This window comes from Cervus elaphus, chromosome 20 (genome assembly GCF_910594005.1).
Source record: "Cervus elaphus chromosome 20, mCerEla1.1, whole genome shotgun sequence".
NCBI lineage: Eukaryota > Metazoa > Chordata > Mammalia > Artiodactyla > Cervidae > Cervus > Cervus elaphus.
This window is the reverse complement of record NC_057834.1, coordinates 71,491,074-71,512,349: the sequence shown is the minus strand read 5'-3', so window position 1 is coordinate 71,512,349 and position 21,276 is coordinate 71,491,074. Positions and strand designations below refer to the sequence as shown.

General features: G+C 40.6%; 1 protein-coding gene across 6 annotated transcripts in view; it reads left to right on the top strand.

Annotated features, from left to right (window-relative positions):
• SLC44A3 (solute carrier family 44 member 3) overlaps positions 1-21,276 on the top strand; it is an 83,303-nt gene that overhangs the window by 37,239 nt on the left and 24,788 nt on the right. For 5 of the 6 annotated variants that reach the window (XM_043875975.1, XM_043875978.1, XM_043875977.1 and 2 more), the window contains 3 exons: positions 5,453-5,618; positions 16,894-17,050; positions 19,926-20,012. In XM_043875975.1, coding sequence (XP_043731910.1) covers positions 5,453-5,618; positions 16,894-17,050; positions 19,926-20,012 — 410 coding nt within the window. The remainder of the gene's footprint in view (positions 1-5,452; positions 5,619-16,893; positions 17,051-19,925; positions 20,013-21,276) is intronic. The other variant, XM_043875976.1, reaches the window with a different exon arrangement.

The window sequence follows — 21,276 nt, the reverse complement described above, 5'->3', positions numbered from 1 at the left end:
GCTGCTTTTTGCCATAACACTTATCAGACTAACTTATCATAACACTTTAAATCAGATTTGAGACAAGTTTACCTTCAAGCCCCTAAAGCTTAAACTTCAGGGTCTTTCATTTGCAAGAACTCTTGCAAAGTTCAGTACCTGACTACCTAACCTTGTATTCTTTGTCTTATCAAGGGACCCTCAAACTGTGTAAAATTCAGACATCTTAAATGTATTCTAGCATTTATTACATTTTCATAGTATATTTTTAAAACAAGAAATGCTTAAGGAGGGGGCTCCAATTCTTAGTTTAATGATTGGGGAAGGCCTTGTTGAGAAGATAGTTGTGAGCAAAGATTTGAAGGAGGTGAGGGCAGAGCCGTGAGTCTATGTAAAGGAGGGGAAGTGTTCTAGGCAAAGGGGACAGCAAGGCAGAGACTCTGGGGACACAGTCAGGAGGCCGCTCCCCAGAGTAGTGTGGTTTGGGGGAGCGTGGCTCAGGCTGGGGTCAGAGGGAGCACAGGGTCAGATCCTGGGGCCTCGTGGGCCATTACAGAACTTTGTTTCTGAAATAGGAAGTCATTGCAGCATTTTAAGCGGCAGAGTGGCATGGTCTGACTCACATTTTCATGGCAGTGATTCATGGAGGAGGTGTTAGTGGGTTAGAACAGGGTTGTAATGGTGGACATGCTGTGACGTACAGGTTCTGTGTCTATTTTGAAGAATTTCCTGATATTAGATAAAGAATGTGAAAGAGGAGTTGGGGATGACACTGAGGTTTTTTTAGCTTGAGCAACTGGAAGATGAGATGGCCATCAGCTGAGACAGGACAGGACTTTGAGTGGAACATCTTCCAGGAAGAGCAAAAATTCATTTTTAATTGTGTTGATTGAAATATCTTTTAGACATCCAGGTGGACATGTTGGGTAGGGAGTTAACGGTTTGAGTCTGAAGTTTCTGGAGAGGCCCAGCTAGAGGTCTGCGTTTGACAATTGGGCAACACATGAATAGTATTTAAAACCATGAGATTTGAATGCGTGCAGACAGAAAAGAAATCCAAGGACTGTCCTTTGGGGCATGTCAATGTTAAGAGGTCTTGGAAATGAGGAAGAAAAAGGAAAGAAAATTGAAAGGGAGCAACCAGTGAGCAGGAGAATAACGTGCTGTACGGAATTGGGGTGAAATGTTGAATGTGTCATATGCTGCTGATCAGTCAGATAAGAGCTAAGGATTGACCATTGAAGTTAGTAGCATGGAAGTGAAACAGAACAGTTTCAGAGCAGTGTGGGGGAGTGGATCACAAATAGAGTGGGTTAAGAGAAAGAGAAAAAGAATTGGAAAGAGTAAGAGACAACCTCGAGAAATTTGGCTGTGAAGAGGAACAGAGAAGTAGGAAGGAAGTCGGAGGAGTGAAGGGAGCTCAGAAGTAGGGGTTTTAAGATATGAAATTATTAAAAGTGATTCAGTCAGAGAATATTTTAAGGAAGCAAGAAAGAGAGGGAAATTTTCTGAAGTGGTATCTTCAAGTAGATGAGAAAGGGGATCTAGTGCAGGGGCTGACCTTAGAATCACGGACAGTTTATCATATTAAGGTGGGGTAGTCCAGTTATCGGAGAAGGCGATGGCACCCCACTCCAGCACTCTTGCCTGGAAAATCCCATGGACGGAGGAGCCTGGTAGGCTGCAGTCCATGGGGTCACTAAGAGTTGGACATAACTGAGCGACTTCACCTTCACTTTTCACTTTCATGCATTGGAGAAAGAAATGGCAACCCACTCCAGTGTTCTTGCCTGCAGAATCCCAGGGACGGGGGAAGCCTGGTGGGCTGCTGTCTATGGGGTCGCACAGAGTCAGACACGACTGAAGCAACTTAGCAGCAGCAGCAGCAGTCCAGTCATGGATGCATGCTGCTGAGGGGTAGAGATGGGGTAGATGCTCGCAGAGATTCTCCCATGGCTTCGGCTTTCTCAGAGAAACCAAAAGTGAGGTCACTGACTGAGCATGAGGATGGGAAAATAACTCTTAGTTAGAGATTGGAGGAGAGATTATAAACAGTCCAGAAGAAGGGGAGGTGAATAAACTAGTGTAGCAGTATGTGAGTTCCTGATATTCACTCTGATTGTATCTTCTTTCTGATTTTTTTGTTTGCCTTTTTCATTTTTTTCTCTTAATAGCTGACATCCAGCATAAATCCAGAATGCTAAATAAATATTTCTTCACAACTGAAATCGTATCTGCTTATACCTCAATTATAGCTAATCTTATCTTATATTTGATATTCTAAGCAACTGCCTGTTTAATCCTCGTAACAGCTACATGTATGGCATTTAGAGCCATGAGGCTGGATGGAATCAACAAGGAAAGGAAGAGTAGGTATTAGTATCTTCAGATTACTGACAATGAAACAGAGATTTTAAAAGGCCCCGCAACCTCATAACCTGCCTAAGGTTGTTCAGCCATTAGGAGACAGAGGAGATATATGAATCTCAGTCTTTGTGACTCTCAAACTGTGTAACCGTTGCCCGGGTTCATCTTGTCTTCCCTTTTCATGTTTACCGTTAGAGACCGGAGGCCCAGGTTGCTTATCACAAATGTCAAGGCCGAGATTGGAACCAGGCCCTCATCCAGTTCAGTGCCGTTTTCACCACCAGATCAAAATCATCTTGGGATCCAGATCAAATCTCATCTCGGGATCCAGTTCCCGTTAGCATCTGTTAGCTACACATGGTGGTAACAGTATTGTAATGTGTTAGTATTAATAACAAAGCAACTGATACTTTGATGAGAGGCTCTTGCCTGCACTAACCTAGCCATCCAGGAGAGGGCAGTCGTGTGTGCCTAAACACACCTGCCCCACCCACAGTCGCGTTCTAAGCTTCTCCCTGAAGCTAGAGCTCCTGATTCTTCAGAGAATGTTTGCTTAAAGCTGTGGTTATTCGGACACGACTGAAGTGACTTAGCAGTAGCAGTAGCAGCAACAGTGGTTATCAAGCAGCAATTTGGTGATGTTTAGAGACATTTGGGTTGTCTTAACTGGAAGAGGGGAGGAAAGATGCTCCTAGCATCTAATGGGTAGAGGCCAAGTGCTTAATATCCTGCAATGCATAGGGCAACTCCCCCACTTCACACCCCTAACAATTATGTGATCCAAAATGCCAAATGCTATGTTGAGAGGTTGAAAAACCCTGCCCTAAAGGAAAGTCTGTAAATAACTTGGTATAACTGAACTAGAAGAATAAATAGTTGATGGTTTCAGTAAAGATGATCAAAAACAAGTGGCCAGTCAAGAATATCTTTATGCATTCTGCTTCTTTGAGGAATGCCAGGAGTGTGGTGGCCTGTATGGATCTTGATGTATCCCTTTTAGCCATCCTCCGCTTGCTGACTGCTGCCATCAGTGTCCCAAGCTGGGGTGTGTGTGAATGTGCCATTGGTAGCCCCAAGGAGACACAATCCCTCCTTAGCACCCAAGGCCTTTGTATGTACTTGCCTTTTGTCTGTTGAGGAAATTGTCCCTCCTCCTCTTTGGAAACTTCATCCATCCCCACTTCACGTGTGATATTGTAGACCTGTGCTTGCAAACTGCAGTGTGTCCCTGTCACTGGTGATCCCGTGCATGTTGACTGGCCCCATCACTTCTGCTGTTCCAGGAGTGGCTCTCCAAGTCTCCACTCACCTGATTTACTACATACATGTGCCTGTCAGTCATGAGGGGCCACCTCCTGTGGGACTGGGAATGCTTTTCTGAAACACATCCATTTTGGAAATGCGTAAGCATTTATTAGCGCCTTACCTGAAATAGAGATTGCCTCCAGTCTACGGCCATACCACCCTGAACGCGCCCGATCTCGTCTGATCTCGGAAGCTAAGCAGGGTCGGGCCTGGTTAGTACTTGGATGGGAGATTGCCTCCAAGCCAGAATGAATCCAGTGTTCAATAAAATATTAACTTCTGTCTGTGAACCAAGCTGATCTAGTATTTCTCACAATGTGACTCTTGCTCAGCAGAACACAGAGCAGGAGTTACTAAGACCAGCCTTCGTCTGTGGAATCAGTTCCTTATACAACATGATTATCATTCCCACTTCCTTTGCCCAGACCCTATTGTGAATGTCTAAAGACATATGAATTATGAACCTAGGAGCAATTTATAGCTATGAAAGGAAATATTAGTATGAAACTGTCTTTAAATGTTCTTCAAGTTGTAGGTTTTGCCAGAGACCAAAGTGCCATCTTCTTTCTTATAGTGGTTTATTTAAAATATACAGCAGGGGACTTCCTTGGTGGTCCAGTGCTTAAGACTGCCTTCCAGTGTAGGGGGTATGGGTTTGATCCCTGGTTGGGGAGCTAAGATCCCATATGCCTCACAGCCAAGAACCCAAAGCATAAAACAGAAGCAATATTGGAACAAATTCAATAAAGAATTTTTAAAATGGTCCACATAAAAAAAATTCTAATATAATAATAATAAAATGAAACAGAGCAGAGAACATCTAAAAATCAAGTATAGTTGCAGAACTGAGATTTGGTATGGAATTGAGTTGAATTGCAGAGCCAATTCAAGGACTTCTTTAGATGAGAGCAAATAAAGTAGGACATGGTCAGTGAATGGCAGAGCATTGCTGGGGTTACCTCCCTGGCCTCAGTTAAATATAATATTGTGCTCCTGAAATTTAAGTGATAAAAATCATCATTACTTATGGACTGATATTTCTGTGGGCCGGTACTCACCAGGTAAACCCATTCTACTCTCTCTCGAATGACCATCAGGAAATGGGTTTTACAGATAAGGATACTAACACTCCAAGAGGCCAGATAACTTGCCCCAGGCTACCCAAAAAGGGATAAAGCTGAGATCTGAATCTAGGAGGTTAACACTGAGTCCCACTAGCCATTTTAAATGTAGTAGGAGAGTTTGCTCTTGAAATCTGAAATGAATCCTTTTGAACAAATTAAGATTCTTTATTGAGTCTAAATTTTTGGTGAAGCATGGTTCTATAACACAGGATTCTATAACACAGTCCTAGGCAGGGTTCTATAACATAACTTTCATCAACATAAGTTTTGTTTGCATCACAAAGTGTTGTGATAGAAAAACCATGGGCTTTAGAGTCCACTGTGTCCAGGTTTATATTCTTCCTCCACTAATTATGAGCAGTGAGACTTTGCAAAAGTCACTTGACTCTGCCAAACCTCAGTTTTCATATCTGTAAAGTGGGGTGACTATTAGAAGATAAGTGTCATCTTATACAAGTTGCCTACCAGTTATCATAATCATCACTGTTAATATTATTCATAAGTTAAATGTGGATTCTCAATTTTAGTTTTGCTATGAAGATCTTAAGCAAACTTGACATTGACATCTGTGTTTCGTGTGATGCCAAAGTCTAGAACAGAGGAAGAATGGCCTCTTGAACCTTCTTCCATACTTAGGAAAACACAGATATAAAGCATGTTTGTGTTTTAAACTTTAGGAGCTGCACAGGTCATTGAAGGTGGCCAAGTGGAATATAAGCCTCTTTCGGGCATTCGGTATATGTGGTGGTACCATTTAATTGGCCTCATCTGGACTAGTGAATTCATCCTTGCATGCCAACAAATGACCGTAGCTGGGACAGTGGTGACGTGTTATTTTAACAGGTAGGTCTAGTGTGTTACTGCTGTTGATTTGTCTATGTGCTTCCTGTTGTGTGTCTCAAAAGATATTTTGGAATTTTGACATGACCTCTCAAAAGAGATTGGCAAGAGAAAAAGACTAAGTGCGAAATTAGGCAGAATGGTGGGATGAATTGAGAGATTGAGATATGTGCACTGCTGATACTGTGTATAAAACAGATAACTAATGAGAACCCACCATATAGCCCAGGGGACTCTACTCAGTGCTCTGTGGTGATCTAAATAGGAAGAAAATCCATCAAAAGAGGGGATAAATGCATACGTATAGCTGATTCACTTTGCTGTACAATAGAAAATGACACAGCCTTGTAAAGGAACTATACTCCAATAGAAATTAATTTTAAAAAGTTAGGCAAAAAAAATTTGGCAGGATGTTTATTTAGCAGTAAAAAGGAATACTATATCTTAAATCTGTCACATTTCCATCCTCTTTTGCTTTAAGCTAGAAAATCCAATAGGAAGCCAAACACAGAAGTAATCAAACTGCTTAGAACTGAATGATATTCAAAAGAAAGGGTTGACTTCTCCTGTAAATATCCATTCTTACTAACCTCAAACTTTAAAAAAATTACTGATCTATTTGGAACACACTGCAGTAAGTTCTATGAGCATCATTTAATCCTATGTAAAATGAGGAGAATGTTTTCTTTGAAAGCAGTTTTAAATCCTAAGGGAATTGTACATAACTATAAAATACAATTCATGTTCTTATAGTTAAATGCTAGTAAATTCATTTCTTGCTTTTCTGTTCACTATGATACTTATTTAAGTGTTTATCCTCCATTACCTCATCAAAATAATTGAGGACACATGCACATATGTCTCAACTCTTCACCTCTTTTATGTTTGTGAGGTTCTCTATGAGGCAGATAAAACCACAAGCAAGAAGAACAAGGCAAGTGCAATGACAGGGTTGGACTCAGAATAGGAAGTTTACTTCTGATGGGGCTGGTCTTCCTCCAATCCCTCAGACTAAATGGGCAGAAAAACATGAGGGTTCATGGGGCTAAGAAAGTCATCTAGGGATGATTCATGCTGTAGAACAATTACCTTCTGACGACAAGGAGTGCTATGGGTCTTATTGCAGAGGTGCCGTTGGGAGCCTCCTTCTTTAGAGACCCTGTCAGACACACGAAGGGCTATAGCCCTTGGCCCTGAGAGCTTTTGCGCCTTCGGAGGAGGTGATATGTGCTGCTTGCTCCTGAGTACAGGAGCAGAGATTATTCTAACCAAATTGGCCAGCAGCAGGTCACATCTCTCTGATAGCAGTGATTTTGTTCTATTTTAGTCACACAAAATCAAAACATTTTCAGTGAGGGCTTTTTATTTAACCTCCCATGAAGTGTATATATGTATCGCCTAATGTCTTCCCCCACTCTAACTCCCCTCCCCCGAAATCATGAGAAAATGAAGAAGGCATAAACACAGAAGGGCAGCAGGAGACAGGCGATGATCGCAGCTTAGAAACATCATGGCAGTCCAGTCCAGTGTTCTTGCTGGGATAATCCCACGAACAGAGCAGCCCATGGGATGGCAAAGAGTAGGACGTGACTGAGCACGGACGAATGAATGAAGAAACATCAGTCAAATTTTGAAAACTGAAGACAGGATGAATGAGCGGTGAGCAGATTGGAGAAGCCTCAAAAAGCTTATCTTCTGTGCATTTGGTGGGAGAGGAGGCTGATTTGAGCCATGAAAATCTAGAGAGATTCAGGAATTCAAGTGTAAAACGTGCTTGCAAAGATTAGTTAAAGGTCTTGCTAAAGAGCAGTTAGGCCCCATGGCCCCTCCTTCATACCAGCAGATATAAGTTGGGAGCTTTGCTCTCTGGAGAAGTCATCAGAGAGGGCCTGGATATAGGGTATCTGGCACAGCCAAGGTTGGGACAAAGCTCTACCCTGAAAGAAGGGGGAGCAAGTGGAAGTCTAAGAATCTGCCTGCAATGCAGGAGACCTGGGTTTGATCCCTGGGTTGGAAAGATCCCCTGGAGAAGGTAATGACTACCCTCTCCAGTATATTCTTGCCTGGAGAATTCCATGGATGGAGGAGCCTGGCAGGCTGCAGTCCATGGTATCACAAAGAGTCAGACACGACTGAGTGACTAACACTTCACTTTCATTCTACCGGTTACCAACCCACACTCTACAGCTCAGCCTCCAGGATGTTGACAGCCATGTTGATATTTCTTAGGCATGAGATTATCGGATTCTTCTTTGGAGAAACTGTATAACCCAAAGCAAAGACCTGCAGATAGTACCACATGGGGATCCCCCAATGAAATGGCCTGGTGCCCTGACTCTGAAGCAGATGGTGAAACTCACCAGTCAGCAGTCACCCTTGTATAGAACCTCCAATTCACTCTTTGGTTCCTCATGCTTAAATGTGAACCTATAGCCAGTGATTATTAAAAATTTGAAGAATCCTGTTGTGAAAGAAAAAGATCAAAATGAACAAAACAAACAAAAAAAAATTAGAAAAAATAGGGGCAATGCAGGCAGCAGAAGAAAACTGCAATAGCAACTGTAATAATATCTTCAGAAAGAACCAAAAAATGTTGCTTTCATACAATAAGAACCAAGAAAAAAGAATAGTGAGAGAACAGAAAGACCTCTTTGTTGTTAAAAATATGATTGCAAAAGTGAAAGTTTTCTACTGATGGATTAAAATATAAAGTTGAACTCCTCCAGAAGATAGAACAAAGAGATGGAAAATAGGAGAAAAAAGATAAAATTTAGGACACCCAACACCTGACTAATATGAGTTCTAGAAATAGAGAGCAAAGAAAAAAGGGAGGAAATTGTCAAAACTTCCCAGAGCTGGAGGACATGAGTAAAGAGAAGATCCCAGAAGCTTTAGAGAAAGATCACAGGCAAAACATCAAGAACTAGAACTGGTACAAGATCTATACTCTGAAAACTACAGAACACTAATGAAGGAAATTGAAAATTATATAGATAAATGGAAAGATAACCAGTGTTCATGGATTGAAAGAACTAATATTGTAAAAATATCCATACTATCCAAAGCAATCTACATATTTAATACAAAATATCCATGACATTTTTCACAGCACTAAAATAATTCTAAAATTTATACAGAATCACAGAAGACCCTGACTAGCCAGAGTAATCTTGGAAAAAAGGATGAATCTGGAGGTTTCACACTCCCTGACTTCAGAATGTGCTACAAAGCTGAAGTAATCAAAACTTCAAAGCTACAGTGGCATAAAAACAGACACATAGATCAATGGAACAGAATAGAAAGCCCAGAAATAAACCCATGCACTTATGTTCAGTTAACTTACAATGAAGGAGGCAAAAATATACAGTGGGGGAAAAGAAAGCCTTTTTAATAAATGTTGCCAGGAAATGGACACCTACATGTAAAAGAATGAAATTAGAACATTTTCTCATACTATATACCAAAATAAACTCGAAGTGGATTACAGACCTAAATATTAGTCCAGAAGCCATAAAACTCCCAGAAGAAAACAAGCAGGACACTCTTTGACATAAGTTGTAGTAGTGTCTTTTTGGATCTATTGCCTCAGGCAAAGGAAACAAAAGCAAAAATAAACAAATTAAGCTTAAAATCTTTTGCACAGCAAAGGAAACCATCAACAAAATGAAAAGACAGCCTACTGAATGGGGAAAATGCTTGTAATTGATAAGACCAATAAGGGGTTAATATCCAAACTATTTATTAATAAAGTCATACAATTCAGTATAAAAAAAAGAGAACCCAATTTAACAATGGGAAGAATAGATATTCTTCCAAAGAAAGCATACAGATGGCCAACAAATGCATGAAAAGATGCTCAACATTGCTAATCCTCAGAGTAATGCATATTGAAACCATGAGATATCACCTCACACCAGTCAGAATGGCTATTGTTAAAAGGACCACAAATGTTGGCAAGGAAATGAAAAAAAGGGAACCCAAGTGCACTGTTGGTGGGAATGTAAATTGATGCAGCCACTATGGAAAATAGTATGGAGGTTCCTTAAAAAACTGAAAGTAGAACTGCTGTTTGAATGAATGCCACTGCTGGGTGTATAGCCAAAGAAAATGAAAATACTAATTCAAAAAGATATATGCCCCCCAGTGTTCAGGCAGCTTTATTTACAATAGCCAAGATATGGAAGCTACCTAAGTGTCCATCAGTAGATGAATAGATAAAGAAGATGTCATATATTTATACAAAGGAATATTAACCATAAAAAAGAATGAAATTTTGCTATTTTGCAACAATGTGGTTGGACCTGGAGGGCATTATACTTAGTGAAATAAATTAGAGAAATACAAATGCTATATGTTATCACTTAAATGTGGAATCTAAAAAATAAAACAAATGAATATGACAAAACAGAAACAGACTCACAGATTTAGAGAATAAACTAGTGATTTCCATCCGGGAGAGGGAAGTGGACAGAGTTAAGGTAGGGGTAGGAAACCAAGAGGTACAAACTACTGTATATACTCTAAATAAGCTGTATATTATACAATACAGGGAATGCAGCCAATATTTTAAAATAACAAGTGAGGTATAATCTTTAAAAATATTGAATCACTGTGTCATACATCTGAAACTAGTCTTATAAATCAACTACACTTCAATAAAAAATAAAATTTAAAAAGAACTAGAATGGAATCTGATGTTCAACAGCAACTCTGAACCAGGGAGATAGTAGGACAAAACTATCAAAATTCTGAGAAAAGACTATTTCCAACCTAGAATTCTATACCTATTCATACTATCAGTCAAAGATAAAGGAAGATAAAGTCCTATTCAGGCATGCTAATATCGCAAAAGATTTCCTCCCCATATCCCTTCTCCTCTGAAACTAATGAGTAAACCAGGGGGAAAACATGAATTTCAGGAATTTCACTGAACTCCAACACGAGTTGGAGTTTCACTCCAACACAGTGAAGAAGAGAAGGGAATTTCCAGGAAGGTAGCTATATAGCAGGTATGGAAAATGTCCAGTCCAAGGAGGAGCAGGAGAGCAGTGGGCTCCAGGAGGGATGTCTCCAAGAAAAAATAAAAAGGAAACTTAGAGGAAAAAAAAAAAGGAAACTTAGAGACTATCAGATGTGTTGTTTGAATATGTGTAGAAAAAGAATTATACTTTGATGAAGCATTTGGTGAAGCACGTGGAAAACCAAGCAAATAAAAAAGGTGAAATATTATTAACTTAAAGAAAAGTCAAAAGCTATAAAAAAAAAAAAGAAAATATAGTCAGAATACACTGTTTCAAACAGTTGTGAATGTTATTCATGCACTGATAATGTAAGCCCTAAACATTAATTAAAACATACTCAGTGGTGAAAGATTGAAAATTTTTTTTCTAAGATCAGAAGTGCCCACCCTTGCCATTCTTATTCAGCATAGTACTGGAAGACCTAGCCAGAGCAATCAGGCAAGAAAATGAGGGAAAATATATACAAATCACAAAGGAAGAAGTAAAATTGCCTTTGTTTGCAAATAATATGACTTTATTAATATATAAAGAAAATTCTAAAGACTTTATCAAAAAAAACTGTTAGACTAGTCAATGAATTCAGTAAAGGTACAGGATACAAAGCATTCAGAAAACAGTTGCATTTCTCTAACAGTAAAATATCTGAAAAAGAAATAAAGAAGACAGTCTCATTCACACTGGCATTGAAACAATAAAATACTTAAGAATGAATTTAAGGAGATGAAAGCTCTGTATACTGAAAAGTATAAGACTCTGATGAAAGACACAAATAAATGGAAATATACCCTCTGTTCATGGATCAGAAGAATTAATATTGTTAAAATACCCTTATTACCCAAAGCCATCTATAAATTCAATGCATTCCCTGTCAACCTTTCAGTTATATTTTCCACAGAAATAGAAAAATTCTAAAATTTGTATCACAAAAGAGCCCAAATAGCCAAAGCAATTTTAAAAACAAACACATCTGGAGGCATCATATGTCCTGATTTCAAACTACACCACAAAACAGTGTGGTCCTGGCATAAAAATAGACCCATAGATCAGTGGAAGAGAACTGAGGTCCTAGAAAGGGGAAACGATAATCTCTTCAATAAACAGTTCTGGAAAAACTGGATAGCAACATGAAGAATAAAATTAAATCCTTGTATTAGACGGTTCACAAGAATTAATTCAAAATGGTTTAAAGACTTAAGAACTGAAGTCCCTAAACTCTTACGAGAAAACATAAGGAAAAAGCTCCTTTACATCAGTCTCAGAGATGATTTTTCAAATGTGACACCAAAAGCACTAGCCACAGCAGCAAAAATTAGTGAGATTACATCAAACTAAAAAGTTCTACATGATAAAAGAACCAATCAACAAAATGAAAAGACAGCCTATGGAATGGGAGAAAATATTTGCAAATCATTTGTCTGATGAGGAGTTAATACCAAAATATATAAATAACTCCTATAACTCCATAGTAAAAAAAAAATTCAGTTAAAAAAGGGGCAGAGGAGCAGAACTTCCTTTCCAAAGAAGACACAGAAAACAGGCACATGAGTTCGTGTTAATGTATGACAAAACCCACTGAAAAAATAAATAAATAATTAAAAAAAAAAAAAGAAAATGTGCTCGACATCACTAATCATCAGGGAATACATATCAAAACCACAATTAGATACCACCTGTTAGAATGGCTATCATCAAAAAGACAAGAGGTAACTAGTGTCGGCAAGGATGTAGGGAAAAGGGAACCCTCGAGCACTGTGGGGTGGGGCGTGTAAATTTGGTAACAGCAATTATGGAAACTGACAGTGTGGAGGCTCCTCAGAAAATTAAAGTCAGAACTGTAGGATCCAACAAGCCCACTTCTTAGGTATATATCGAAAGGGAATGAAAAAAGAATCTTGAAGAAATGTCTTCATGCCTATGTTCATTGCAGCACTATTCACAATAGCCAAGATATGGGAACGACCTCAGTGTCCACTGAAGGCTGAATAGATGAACAAGATGTGGTGTATGTAATGGGATATTATTTAGCCATGAGAGAGAAGGACATCGTGCCATTTAAAACAACACGAATGGACCTTAAGGGCAATATGCCAAGTGATACGTCATAGAAAAACAAATAAGGATGATACCACTTACATGTCAAATCTAAAAAAGCTGAACTAATGGAAACAAGTAGAATGGTGGTTGCCCGGGAGTTGGGGTAGAGGGGAAGGGGAGGTATGGATTAAGGGCACAAACTTCTAGTTAGAAGATGAATAGTTCTGGGGATCTAACTACAGCATGATGATTATAGTTAACAATACTGTGTTATATACTTGAAAGTTGCTAAAAGAAGAGACCTTAAATGTTCTCACCACAAAAAAAAAAAGAAAGAAATGGTTAATTATATGAGGTGGTGGAGGCATAAGCTAATGCTAAGATAGTAATCATTTTGCAATATATATGTGGATCAAATCAACACATTGTACACCTTGGACTTGATAATGTTACATGTGGATTATATGTCAATAAAACTGGGGAGAAATCTTTTAGAACTTCAGTATAATTATATTGAGAAGAAGAGGAGTGGGAAAAATGAGTGTACTTGGCCGTTTAAGCTGCCAAGGAGAATGAAACCTGTATCTTCCATAGTGGGAAGTTGGTAGACATTCTCTGAGACTGAAAAAATGAAGAAATTCCAGTAAGAACAAGTAATTTAGGAGTGTGAAGGTGGGTTCCAGAAGAAACAGCTAAAATATTGCCTCTCGGGAGAGACAATTAGTGGTGGAGAAAGAAAACTGCTGTTTTTCCTGTTACACCTAGCAGTACTATTTGACTTTTTAAGATATTTCACATATTTGATAAAAATAAACTAATTTAAAATAGAATGCATGCTGACTTATTTTTAGCACTGCTATTTCATTTATTAAAGAGTTCTGCATTCTTTTTGACTGAGCGCTAATTTTGAAACCTCAAGGTTTTCCCTTATCTCAGGGCTTACAATTCTTTAATCTCATGTTCCAGTCTGCATGCAGGGTGAGAATTAAATATAGCCAGAGTGCATTCATCTCTGTCATTCATTCAAGCAGTAAGACAGATGAAGAGGTCATCCAAGGAGCATCAAGTACCAGGACATGGGCATCCTGTGTAATTTCCCTTTTACCACCATTTGCTTGAATTTCAGAGAGGTCAACTGAGAGGCATAAAGATGGGGCTGGGGTGTGATAGGAAGGAGCCAGCACTGCTCCGTTTGGAGAAGGGACGCTTGAGTCATGACTTCATCGCTTCCAAGTATACAGAAGATGGTTTCCAGCTGCTTTGGATTTGCTAAGGAGGAAGTGAGGAAGTGGATTCACAGCAGAGCCTAAGGAATTTCGGTAGGACACACATGAGTTTGCTAACCCTGACAAGAGCTGCTGAGGACCTGTTCTTCATAACAAAGAGTTTCCTTTTTTCTTTGGGATTGGATAAATGAACCTCACAGCTTCCCCCACAGTCCTTCCAACCCCATCTTGCAGTGATTCTGCTGAAGGAAATGTCAGGAAAGGACGAGGTCTCTTCAGGGACACATCACACTCCTTTGCCCAGGACCAGACAGACACTGGAGGCCAAGCATCCTGTGCAGCCTGATCCTTGTCCAGGAGCCCCAACACAGAATGGATTATCCATGCTCCTGAAGAGTTCTCAGTGAGCACTCGACTGGATCTAACCAGAGCTAAAACGTGCCTCCAAGATTCCTAAGTTTCTGGAGTAAGTTATGTTGAAACAAATCATAACTGCAAAACAGCACTTAGATACCATGACCCAAAGGCGTTATAGACTTAGGTGAACGAGAGCATTAAACGCTTTGCACAGAACTTCCCTGATGGTCCAAGCGTTAAGAATCCGCCGGCCAATGCAGGGGACATGGGTTTGATCCCTGGTCCAGGAAGATCCCCACATACCACAGAGTAGCTAAGCCCTGTGTGCCTAGAGCTTGTGCCCTGCAACAAGAGAAGCCACTGCAATGAAGAGTAGTCCCTTCATAGTTGCTCGCCACAACTAGAGAAAGCCTGCGTGCTGCTGTGAAGATCCAGCACAGCCATAAATAAATAAAAATGTTAAAAAGTAGTGCTTAAAAAAAAAAAAGAAAATGGTTTGCCCAGGGATTTGAGCTGACGCTGTGTCCTAGGACCCCCTGGCCCCGTCACACAGGGCCAGGCACCTTCAGCACTCAGAGCAGCCACAAGTTTAAAACTAGAGGAGCTGGGCATGTGGGGTACATCCTGGAGTCTCCTGCTCTCCCCCACTGCCCGGGGCCTTCCTACTGCCACCACCCACAGAACCCAGTGAAAGGTGCCCAGCATGCGGCACTCCCCGTAGACAGAAGCCCACCAGGAGGCCCTGGCATCCTCATAAGCCCATCACTGAGCTGCTCAGTATGACCCTTGCCGCATTGTGGTCCCAAACTCCAGTTCTCAAGATGCGGTGATGTATTAGTTTAAGCTTCACTAGGTGTAATCAAAGCCTCTTCCTGAAGGCAGGTTTTGCTGCTTGTGAAGAGATGAAGGCCCCAGGGACATGCGCAGCAGAGGAGGGGTGACAGGGTGATATAAACTTTGAATGTGGAAAAGAGTCTCGGGCAAGAAGGTGGGGTCTCCGACACCCCCCAGTGATTGACCCATTCAATCATTTAGTTCTTAGGACAGGGTATTGAGTGAGTTCTGGCTCCGCAGGCTGGCCTGGTTTGTGAGCTGGCCCTCTTTTCAGGTTTTTCTCTCCCAAGTGGTAAGTCAGCTTCTGGAACTTCTACATCTTCTTCCAGCCAAGCCCAAAAGTGGCTGGAGCCATCACTGGGATGTGACACGGATGAGGGCCATCTAGACAACGCTGACACCACCCTGCCTTAAGTGGTCAATCCCATCCCTGCGAAACCTCAGAAAACGGATGCCTAAGCCCAAACTTCAGTACTTGGAGGACCAGCCCCAGGCCTGTGAATAAATTGTTTCCCTGTCAGATGCAGAGCAAGCGCTTCCACCGTCTGCCTGCATCCCTGCTTGAGAACCAGTCCATTCTAAGGCACATGGATCTCCTCAATGGGAAAGTAAACAGTCTTCCTCTTAAAAAAAAAAAGGACTGAGGAAAGGGAAAAAAATGTGTCAGCCTTTCCTGGCTGTGCTACTTTTTGCATTTATCAGATCTAAGTGAATTCATATCAGCAATAGCTTCCCTGGCATTTCCTATTTTCAACAATATTGAGTTGAAACACACATCGCCCTTTTTGTGGGACGATTGGATTGCAGCTACTCTGCTCCCGATATTACTTTCATGTTCTCTCTTCCTTCCTGGATGATTTAAATAACAGCAAAATGTGGCCGTTGCCAGCCCTTGAAACATTTCTGGCTGCATTCCTTTTCCTCCCTGAAAACCTAGGCTCTGGTCAAGACCTTAATTCATAGTGACTTATTAGCAACCATAGCGAGCTGTAGAATAATCCATTATGAAGAAAGCAAGCCTCCCTTGGAATCGAGTGAAGGAGCTTCTCGGAAAGGGCCTCACTTTCTAGAACTGGCCTCTGTGGGCCGGGGGAGGGGTGACATCAGCCCTCCCTCCTTTGTTTTATCTTTCAGGTGTGGGGGAGCGGGAAGAAAGATGTGCCCATTCTGTTCTTTTTCACTTTTTTTTCCCTGCCTGTGAAACTGACTTTCGCATTCTTGAGAGCTGTGTCATGACAAGTCCCGTAAATGATTCACAGTGAGGTGACCTTTACAGAACAGAGGAGAAATCAGCTGGGTTTCAGGAGCTGGAGAAGCCAGAATTCTTCCTCCCTCTGCTGTGAGCCGGATACTCTCTGGCTGCCAATCCTGGTCATGTGATGTGGTAGTGATTTTCATCACTAAGCTAATACTGGCAATATTTACAGATGCAAGTGTATAATTTAAACCTAGGGGATTATTACATAATTAAACTACTGAAACTGAAAATGGGATCAATACCCAATTTAATGGATTGGTGGAGGTGGTTAGGCGTTGTAAAGAGGAAAACTTGTTCACCTCACCTCATCACTATGTTTTAAAATGTTCTCTTCCTTGTTCGTAACATTGAGTACCACCAAAAAATATTTCTTAACTTAGTCCAAGAAATAATTTAACCTTAGGAGTATAAAAATTTTGCCAAATGCAGATGGTGTCACTGCTTTCTGAATTGCTAGTACTGTAGATGATTTGAACCAGAGAGAAGTTTTTTTGTTTCTTTCTAAATAGTGTTTTTTAAATGCTGTCTTTTTTTTCTCCTGTTCCCAGAAATAAAAGTGACCCTCCTGATCGCCCGATCCTTTCATCTCTCTCCATTCTTTTCTGCTACCATCAGGGAACAGTTGTCAAAGGGTCATTGTTAATCACTGCAGTGAGGATTCCAAGAGCCGTTCTCATGTACATGTGTAACACTCTGAAAGAGAAGGTAAGGCAACACGTTAAAACAGAGTGTGCTGTGTTTGGGTCACAGAGAAGTGAATCACTGGAGAACTGCCCTGGGTCCCGGGACGGGAATGTGACCTGTGCCAGGGGCCATTCAGAGAGCTCCGGTGTGCTTCAGGTCCCCTCTGCACCCCGCCCCCAGCAACCTTCCTGTCCAGCTCCCTGTTTTGTTTAATTTTGTTGGATTTTCTCCAACATGGTGGCACAGGTGGTGTAGGGAGGGCATAGTTCTTAGCTTGCTGGTTTTTCTTCCTATTTAAATGATGAACAAATGGGAGAAATTCCTAGCAAGGTTTTATGGACATTTATCATGCTTTTTTAAAGAAAGAAAAATATCCTATAAGATGAGGAGATTTGCTTGTTTCTGTTTTAATGCTAAAATAGTCCCCACCTTTTGTGTTTCCTGGAGGGTGTCATGGGAAGTTAGTTGCATGTGCCTGTGTGTGCGTTCATGCTTAATAGTGAGAAATGGGCAAGCTGACCTAAATCTCAGCTCTAAAGACAGAAAACTGTGGGGCTTTTGTGCCTGGGGGTTTTTTCTTCTCCCTGGTTTTTATTTCCATGCACATTTGGTTATGAATGCCAGTGGAAACCAAAACACCAGGAAAACAGCTGTTCTCATGGTATTTCTGGCCTGCCATATAAGGAAAGGTTGGATTTTTCCCAACTTTTCTGTTCTCACACAATGTTAGTCTCCCCACCCCCCATCCCTACCTCTGTGTTGGTGACTTGGTCAGAGTTTCACAAACATTGAGTCCAGCCATTTGAGTATAGGTATGTGCTTTTAGTAAACTGGGAAAGTTTTACATGTGGATTCGTAATTACACTTTAGAATTGTTTTCGTTTGCTCTTTTAAGCAGAAATCTGAATTGTTGAAGATTTCAGTCAGTCAGTGTTAGTTGCTCAGTTGTATCCGATTCTTTGTGACCCCATGGACTACAGCCTGTCAGGCTCCTCTGTCCGTGTTCTCCAGGCAAGAATATTGGAGTGGGTTGCCATGTCCTTCTCCAGGGATTCTTCCCAACCCGTGGATCAAACCCAGGTCTCCTGCATTGCAGGCAGATTCTTTACCATCTGAGCCGCCAGGGAAGCCCAATCAAGATTTAATTGTAAATCAAGATTTAAAATTAGTATATTAATTAAGAGCAGTTGATTGTATTTCACATAAAATTATCTAGCTTCCTTACCTTGAAATGCACACTAAGCCATCACCCCTGATCAGAGAGTATTTTCTGTTGAAATATTGCTTAACTACATATTTGTGACTTAAAGAGACATTTCCACATCGAGGATAAATCTAGCTACTCTGGCTGTTGCATTTTGAAATTGATCCTTCAATCTTAGGAAACTTGGAGAAAGATTTCTTGAACAGAGCAACTTTTTATTTCAAATAGATTCATATAGTTTATATATATTAAATATATTCATATATGTATGTCATGCTCTGCTTGGTTGCTCAGTCCAACTTTTTTGTGACCCCTATGGACTATAGCCCGTGAGGCTCCTCTGTGTATGGGATCTCCCAGGCAAGAATACTGGAGTGGATTGCCGTTTCCTCCTCCAGGGGATCTTCCTGACCCCGGGATCAAACCCGCGTCTCCTGTGGCTCCTGCACTGCAGGTGGATTCTTTACCGCTGAGCCATCAGGGAAGCCCTCATATATGTATATATGCATGTGTTTTATATATAAATATGCATTAGTACTAGATAATCATAAGTTAATAAACATCAGGGAACTCGCTGTACCCCCCAGAGCTAAGCACTTTAAACTCTTTGGGGAAACAGCTTCCGTAAATCTAATAGTCAATGGGTCAGCCTCTCTGGCTGAGGTCTAAGAGGTTATTTATCACTTCCTAGATCCCATAAAGACTAAGGGTTTAAACTCCCTTTTAGTGATGTCACTGTTGGAGAAATGCGTCCTTTCTTAGGTTAAAAAAAATAGTCTTCCTCAGCAGCCTTATAGCCCCATACTGTACCTGCAGTATAAGCTTTTCACAGGGCAGCCGCTGTGAGATCCTTCTTACATTTAAATGGCTCATTCACAACCATAGCCAGGCTGAAAAGTATGCAGGTCAGATTTCATCCAGTCGAATTAACACTGGGACGAGAAAATGTCTATATAAGGCTAAATTGTCCCTGGGGTCCTAGTAGAAAACTATTTCAGGATTGTTTTCAGGGATTTCCCCCACCACCCCCCCCAAATCTGGGCAGTAAGATACATTTAATCGCCCCTTCCCCCAACAAGTTTTATTAATTCATCCGTTCTTGAGTTATACACAAGTTCGAGTTATAGTTCAAAGGACTAATTTATCCCTAAAATTTAACCCTGAAAGTCTTAATATGGGATGTTTTTCCAAAAAATTAAACCTGATTTTTTTGTGTGTGTGGACACACAACTAGTATCTAGAATGCATTAGTTTTATTGTCTGTGGGATGTGAATTTCTCATGAATATAAACTTTGGTTTGAAAAAGCAGAGTTGATGATTGAAGACACTTAGGAAAAGCTGAAGGAAGAGAGTTTTTTGTTTTGTTTTTTTTTACTAGAACCAGAAGGTCTGGTTCACCGTTGCTAGTAAAAACAGGCGAATCTATTTCCCTTTCTGCTGAAGTCAACAGCACTCCTAACAGGTAAGCCCACAGAAGAGAACACTTGCTCATCAGTATAGTAATGATAATAATTAGTAGTAGCAGTAGCATATCCAGAATAGAAGGACTTCTGTACCCATGAGAATTGCTGTGATGCTTCTCCAGGTACACAGATCTCCAAGTACGAACAGGGTGTGCTGGAAGACACTTCTGCTTGCCTCTTTCCTGTGCTGTTGGTGACACTGTTCCTTTCTTTCCGAACCTGACCCAGCAGGACAGTGCCTTGTCAAGGTGCGTGTCCCAGTGCTGCTGCTGCTGTTTCTGGTGTCTTGACAAGTGCCTGCGCCATCTCAACCAGGTACGTCTCCTGCGCCGGGGACACCCGGTGTGAGGGCCTGCCAGTGGGCGCCGTCTCTTAGGCCGGGGGTTAGCCAGTTTTGCTATAAAGGCCAGATTGTGTAAAAGTTTTCAGGGTTGGGTCATCTGGGTCTTGGTCACAGATACTCAGCTCTGCTGCCACAGCAGGAAAGAGCCACAGACAGGATGTCACTGGATGGGCCTGAGTGTGTCCTAGCAGAGCTTTACTTACGGGCACTGAAATCTGAATTTTATTTTTTGTTTTTGCTCCTCTGTGTCTTTGTTGTAGTGCGAGGGCTTAGTTGCCCTGCAGCATGTGGAATCTTAGTTCCTCGACCAGGGATCAAACCCACATCCCCTGAATTGGAAGGGAGATTCTTAACTGCTGGATCACCAGGGAAGTGCCTGAGATCTGAATTTTATACTTCTTATGTGTCAAGACATATTCTCCTTATTTTGAATTTTTCCAACTATTTTTAACATGTGAAAATTATTCTTAGCTCTGTCTGGAGGGAAGCGGAGATAGATGGATGGATCTGGTTCCTTGGCTGTAGTCTGCAGTCCTTTACCTTAAGACCTTAGGTCATAATACAAGTCTTCAAATTCTGAAAGAAATGTGTCTCTCTTTCAAAAAAAAAAAAAAAAGAGGAGGCTTTAGAAACTCTAATATAGTGCATATGTATCAACTGAGAGTTAATTTTCAATGTCTTCTCCAAGAACTATAATTTTCCTGAAATAGGAAGAGGACTGCCTCCCTAATTTTTATATATTTCACCAGCCTTTCACTTTCAAGCTATAAATATTCCTTTAAAAATCAGAAAAATTATATACTGTGATTGTTTGAATTTCAGATTTTTTTCCTCCTGTGTCTTTCAAACCAGTGGAAAATTAGATATGTATTTTATTTTTCTGTCGATAATTTAGGAAACTGTAATAACCCTTAGTCAAATTTACACAAAGCAGTGTTTTTGTAAGTCAGCAGGCTGTTTTATAATTTAAATGTTCACAGTACTCGCTTAGAAAAGTACTTCTTATTTTTGCCACTCTTCCTAATAAATGTACCAGTAGAAGTAAAGGGACTGATTAGGCCATCTATGTTTAATGTCTTATAAATGGTGTTAAGAATACCTTTCATTATTCGGGGGAGATTGTAGTCTTCTTGTAGTAAAGCCCTATATTTAAGGCTCTTCTTAAGACTCTTGGCATACATTTCAGAGTATGTTTAGTTTTCACTTGGATCACTTCAAGCAAGCATGTATAAAGCA